General features: G+C 39.5%; 1 protein-coding gene across 9 annotated transcripts in view; it reads left to right on the plus strand.

The window, feature by feature from the left end:
• The window catches only part of PI4KB (phosphatidylinositol 4-kinase beta), a 28,443-nt gene that overhangs the window by 20,178 nt on the left and 1,668 nt on the right, over nt 1-6,597 (plus strand). For 7 of the 9 annotated variants that reach the window (XM_056511091.1, XM_056511093.1, XM_056511094.1 and 4 more), the window contains 3 exons: nt 913-1,178; nt 4,654-4,786; nt 4,876-4,996. In XM_056511091.1, the coding sequence (XP_056367066.1) occupies nt 913-1,178; nt 4,654-4,786; nt 4,876-4,996 (520 nt within the window). Of the gene's footprint in view, nt 1-912; nt 1,179-3,550; nt 3,632-3,750; nt 3,808-4,653; nt 4,787-4,875; nt 4,997-6,597 lie in introns of those variants that run through there. The other 2 variants (XM_056511097.1, XM_056511096.1) reach the window with 2 other exon arrangements.

Consider the following 6,597-nt stretch of genomic DNA (forward strand, 5'->3'; position numbering starts at 1 on the left):
ACGGGATTTTAATATGATCTTAATGTGATTTTAACATGATTTTAATGGGGTTTTAGCAGGATTTGAATGGGATTTTGACATTATTTTAATGGGGTTTTAATGAGATTTTAAAATTATTTTAATGGGGTTTTACGTGATTTATGTGATTTTTTTTTCCCCCATATTCCCCCCCAGTCCATCTGGGAGCAGGAGGGTGGATTTTAATGTTATTTTAATGTGATTTTAACCTGGTTTTAATGGGATTTTAATATGATTTTAATGGGATTTTATGTGATTTTAATGGGATTTTAATGGGATTTTTTCCCCCAGTCCATCTGGGAGCAGGAGGGTGGATATTAATGTTATTTTAATGTGATTTTAACACGGTTTTAAAGCGGTTTTAACACAATTTTAACACAATTTTACCCTGATTTCCCCCCAGTCCATCTGGGAGCAGGAGTGCAGATTTTAACGGGATCTGATGTGATTTTAGCCTGATTTTATTAGCGTTTTTAACCTGATTTAATGCGATTTTAACGCAATTTTAATGTGATTTTAATGTGATTTTATGTGATTTTAATGTGATTTAATGTGATTTTAATATGATTTTAATGGGATTTTATGTAATTTTTATGTGATTTTAATGGGATTTTAACCTGATTTAATGCGATTTTAATGTGATTTTAAAGTGATTTTAATGTGAATTTAGTGTGATTTTAATGTGATTTTAATGTGATTTTTATGGGATTTTAATGGGATTTTAATGGGATTTTTAATGGGATTTTTAATGTGATTTTAATGGGATTTTAATGGGATTTTTCCCCCCAGTCCATCTGGGAGCAGGAGGGTGGATATTAATGTTATTTTAACGTGATTTTAACCTGATTTTAACACGATTTTAACACAATTTTACCCTGATTTCTTTCCCCCCAGTCCATCTGGGAGCAGGAGCGCGTGCCCCTGTGGATCAAGCCCTACAAGATCCTGGTGATCTCTGCGGACAGCGGGATGATCGAGCCGGTGCTGAGCGCCGTGTCCCTGCACCAGATCAAGAAGCAGTCGGCGCTGTCGCTGCTGGATTATTTCCTGCAGGAGCACGGCCCCAGCACCAGCGAGTCCTTCCTGAGCGCCCAGCGCAACTTCGTGCGCAGCTGCGCCGGCTACTGCCTGGTCTGCTACCTGCTGCAGGTCAAGGACAGGTGAGATGGGGGGCTGGAGTTATTGGGAATGACTCGGGAATGGTTCGGGAATTTTTTGGGAATTTTTAGGAATTTTTTTGGGTTTTTTTTCGATTTTTTTCGCTATTTTTTTTTATTTTTCGCGAATTTTTTTATCAATTTTTTATCAATTTTTTTGCCTTTTTTTTCTGATTTTTATTAGGTTGTTTTTTTTTTTTAAGAGTGTTTTTCCTTAATTATTTTCTACAATTTTTTTCTCAGTTTTTTCCCTCTTTTTCCATTTCTGGAAGGATTTTTTGGTTTTTTTTTTTTTTTTTTGCGGACTTTTCAGGATTTAGCAGGAATTCCTCAGCTGTGCCGGGCACTGCCTGGTCTGCTACCTGCTGCAGGTCAAGGACAGGTGGGAAACAGGGCTGGAGTTATTGGGAATGACTTGGGAATGACTTGGGAATGATTCGGGAATTTTTTGGGAATTTTTGGGAATTTTTTTGGGTTTTTTTTCGATTTTTTTTCGATTTTTCGCGAATTTTTTTATCAATTTTTTATCAATTTTTATCAATTTTTTTGCCTTTTTTTCTGATTTTTATTCAATTTTTTTTTTTAAGAGTATTTTTAATTAATTATTTTCTAGAATTTTTTTTCTCAGTTTTTACCCTCTTTTTCCATTTTTGGAAGGATTTTTTTTTTTTTTTTTTTTTGCGGATTTTTCGGGATTTAGCAGGAATTCCTCAGCTGTGCTGGGCACTGCCTGGTCTGCTACATGCTGCAGGTCAAGGACAAGTGAGAAACAGGGCTGGAATTCTTGGGAATGATTCGGGAATGATTTGGGAATTTTTAGGAATTTTTTTGGGGTTTTTTTCGGTTTTTTTCGCTATTTTTTTTTATTTTTCGCGAATTTTTTTATCAATTTTTTATCAATTTTTATCAATTTTTTTGCCTTTTTTTCTGATTTTTATTAGGTTTTTTTTTTTTTTAAGAGTGTTTTTCCTTAATTATTTTCTACAATTTTTTTCTCAGTTTTTTCCCTCTTTTTTTCCATTTTTGGAAGGATTTTTTGGTTTTTTGTTTTTTTTTGCGGATTTTTCGGGATTTAGCAGGAATTTCTCAGCTGTGCCAGGCACTGCCTGGTCTGCTACCTGCTGCAGGTCAAGGACAGGTGGGAAACAGGGCTGGAATTCTTGGGAATGACTTGGGAATGATTCGGGAATGATTCGGGAATTTTTAGGAATTTTTGGGAATTTTTTTGGGTTTTTTTTCGATTTTTTTTGTATTTGTCGCGAATTTTTTATCAATTTTTTTGCCTTTTTTTCCAATTTTTATTCGATTATTTTTTTAAATTTATTTTTAAGAGTTTTTTTTCTTTTAATTATTTTCTCCAATTTTTTTCTCATTTTTTTCCCTCTTTTTCCATTTTTGGAAGGATTTTTTGGCGTTTTTTTTGTTTTGTTTTTTTTGCGGATTTTTCGGGATTTAGCAGGAATTCCTCAGCTGTGCCGGGCACTGCCTGGTCTGCTACCTGCTGCAGGTCAAGGACAGGTGAGATGGGGGGCTGGAGTTCTTGGGAATGACTTGGGAATGATTCGGGAATTTTTTGGGAATTTTTAGGAATTTTTTTGGGTTTTTTTTCGATTTTTTTTTCGATTTTTTTTGTATTTTTCGCGAATTTTTTTATCAATTTCTTATCAATTTTTATCAATTTTTTTGCCTTTTTTTCCGATTTTTATTCGTTTTTTTTTTTTTTTAAGAGTATTTTTTCTTAATTATTTTCTAGAATTTTTTTTCTCAGTTTTTTCCCTCTTTTTCCATTTTTGGAAGGATTTTTTGTTTTTTTGTTTTTTTGCGGATTTTTCGGGATTTAGCAGGAATTCCTCAGCTGTGCCGGGCACTGCCTGGTCTGCTACCTGCTGCAGGTCAAGGACAGGTGAGAAAGAGGGCTGGAATTCTTGGGAATGACTTGGGAATGATTCGGGAATTTTTTGGAATTTTTAGGAATTTTTTTGGGTTTTTTTTCGATTTTTTTTTTTTTTTTTTTGTATTTTTCGCGAATTTTTTTATCAATTTTTTATAAATTTTTATCAATTTTTTTGCCTTTTTTTCTGATTTTTATTCGATTTTTTTTTTTTATTTTTAAGAATTTTTGTCAAGGTTTTTTTTTTTTTTTTTGAAATTATTTAGAATATTTTTCCCAATTTGTTTTCCATTTTTTTTTTCCATTTTTAGAAGGATTTAATGGTATTTTAATGGGATTTAATGGCATTTAATGGGATTTCAATGGCATTTAATGGGATTTAATGGGATTTCAATGGCATTTAATGGGATTTTAATGGGATTTCCATGGAATTTCTCTGGGATTTCAATGGGATCTGATGTGATTCCTGTGGAGTTCCCCCCAGGCACAACGGGAACATCCTGCTGGACACCGAGGGCCTTTAATGGCATTTAATGGGATTTTAATGGCATTTAATGGGATTTAATGGGATTTTAATGGCATTTAATGGGATTTAATGGGATTTTTATGGGATTTCAATGGGATTTTTGTGTAATTTCATGGAATTTTGTTGGGATTTCCCTGAAATCCCATAATTCCCCCCAGGCACAACGGGAACATCCTGCTGGACGCCGAGGGCCTTTAATGGGATTTTAATGGGATTTCAATGGCATTTAATGGGATTTTAATGGGATTTCCATGGAATTTCTGTGGGATTTCAATGGGATCTCATGTGATTCCTGTGGAATTCCCCCAGGCACAACGGGAACATCCTGCTGGATGCCGAGGGACTTTAATGGGATTTAATGGGATTTTAATGGGATTTAATGGGATTTAATGGGATTTTTATGGAATTTCTCTGGGATTTCAATGGGATCTGATGTGATTCCTGTGGAATTTTCCCAGGCACAACGGGAACATCCTGCTGGACGCCGAGGGCATTTAATGGGATTTTTATGGGATTTAATGGGGTTTAATGGGATTTAATGGCATTTAATGGGATTTTAATGGGATTTCCATGGAATTTCTGTGGGATTTCAATGGGATCTGATGTGATTCCTGTGGAGTTCCCCCAGGCACAACGGGAACATCCTGCTGGACGCTGAGGGCCTTTAATGGCATTTAATGGGATTTTTATGGCATTTAATGGGGTTTAATGGCATTTAATGGGGTTTAATGGGATTTCTATGGGATTTTTATGGGATTTAATGGGATTTTTGTGTAATTTCATGGAATTTCTTCGGGATTTTGATGGGATTTCCCTGAAATCCCATAATTCCCCCAAGGCACAACGGAAACATCCTGCTGGACGCTGAGGGCCTTTAATGGGATTTTTATGGGATTTAATGGGATTTTTATGGGATTTAATGGCATTTAATGGGATTTCAATGGCATTTAATGGGATTTAATGGGATTTCAATGGCATTTAATGGGATTTTAATGGGATTTCCATGGAATTTCTGTGGGATTTCAATGGGATCTGATGTGATTCCTGTGGAATCCCCCCAGGCACAACGGGAACATCCTGCTGGACGCCGAGGGCCACATCATCCACATCGACTTTGGCTTCATCCTGTCCAGCTCCCCCCGCAATCTGGGCTTCGAGACCTCGGCCTTCAAACTCACCACCGAGTTCGTGGACGTGAGTGGGGAGTCCCAGCATTCCCATGGAATTCTGCCATTCCCAGACCCCCCATTCCCATTTTTCTGCTGTGTTTGTGTCCCTGGCAGGTGATGGGCGGCCTGGACGGGGACATGTTCAACTATTACAAGATGCTGATGCTGCAGGGGCTGATCGCCGCCCGCAAGCACATGGACAAGGTGGTGCAGATCGTGGAGATCATGCAGCAAGGTGGGGATTCCTGGGGGTTCCTGGGGATTCCTGGGGATTCCTGGGAATTCCTGGGAGTTCCTGGGGGTTCTGAGCTCCTCCTGTCCCAAACCTCATTTTCCCCACTGAATTCCCCCATTCCAACCCCTCCTCCCACTCCATTTTTCCCATTAGTTTCCCCATTTTCCCATTTATTCCCCCATTATTTTCCCCATTTATTTTCCCCATTATTTTCCCCGTTTATTTTCCCCATTTTCCCATTTATTCCCCCATTATTTTCCCCATGTATTTTATTACTTTCCCCCATTATTTCCCCATTATTTCCCCCATTATTTCCCCATTATTTTCCCCATTATTATCTTTACCCATTTTCCCCATTATTATTTTCCCCATTTTCCCCATTATTTCCCCCATTATTTTCCCATTATTTCCCCATTTTTCCACCCTCTAATCACCCAAACTTTCCCATTTTTCCCTCTTTCCCGGTCTCCCAGCTGCCATTTCCCCAATTTACATTTTTCCACTCACATCTCCCATTTTTTTCAAATTTTCCCATTTTTCCAATCACTCATCTCCCATTTTTCCCATTTCCCCCTCTCTCCCAGGCTCCCATCTGCCATGTTTCCCATTCCCACTCAAATTTTTCCCCTTTTCCCATTTCCCAGGCTCCCAGCTCCCACATTTCCCAATTTTCCCAACTTCTCTCCTCTCTCCCAAGCTCGCACCCGCCGTATTTCCCAGTTTTTCCCGTTTTTTCAATTTTTCCCATTTTCCCACTCTCTGATCTCCCATCTTCCCCTTTCCCAGGCTCCCAGCTGCCATGTTTCCCATTCCCACTCAGATTTTTCCCCTTTTCCCCATTTCCCAGGCTCCCAGCTGCCAGATCCCCATTCCCACTCAGATTTTTCCCCTTTTTCCCATTTCCCAGGCTCCCAGCTGCCACATTTCCCAATTTTTCCCAACTTCTCTCCTCTCTCCCAGGCTCGCAGCCGCCGCATTTCCCAGTTTTTCCCATTTTTTCAAATTTTCCCATTTTCCCACTCAGAATTTCCCCATTTCCCAGGCTCCCAGCTCCCACATTTCCCAATTTTTCCCAATTTTTCCCAACTTCTCTCCTCTCTCCCAGGCTCGCAGCTGCCGCGCTTCCCATTTTCCCCATTTTTTCAATTTTTCCCGTTTTCCCGCTCTCTAATCTCCCATTTTCCCCTTTCCCAGGCTCCCAGCTGCCAGATCCCCCATTCCCACTCAGAATTTTCCCATTTCCCAGTCTCCCAGCTCCCACATTTCCCAATTTTCCCAACTTCTGTCTTCTCTCCCAAGCTCGCAGCCGCCGCGTTTCCCAGTTTTTCCCATTTTTTCAATTTTTCCCATTTTCCCACTCTCTGATCTCCCATTTTCCCCTTTCCCAGGCTCCCAGCTGCCAGATCCCCCATTCCCACTCAAATTTTTCCCATTTCCCAGGCTCCCAGCTGCCACATTTCCCAATTTTTCCCAATTTTTCTCCCCTCTCCCAGGCTCCCAGCTGCCAGACCCCCCATTCCCATTCAGAATTTCCCCCTCTCCCAGGCTCCCAGCTGCCAGATCCCCCATTCCCACTCAGATTTTTCCCCTTTTTCCCCCTT

Source organism: Oenanthe melanoleuca, chromosome 25 (genome assembly GCF_029582105.1).
Source record: "Oenanthe melanoleuca isolate GR-GAL-2019-014 chromosome 25, OMel1.0, whole genome shotgun sequence".
NCBI classification, from domain to species: domain Eukaryota; kingdom Metazoa; phylum Chordata; class Aves; order Passeriformes; family Muscicapidae; genus Oenanthe; species Oenanthe melanoleuca.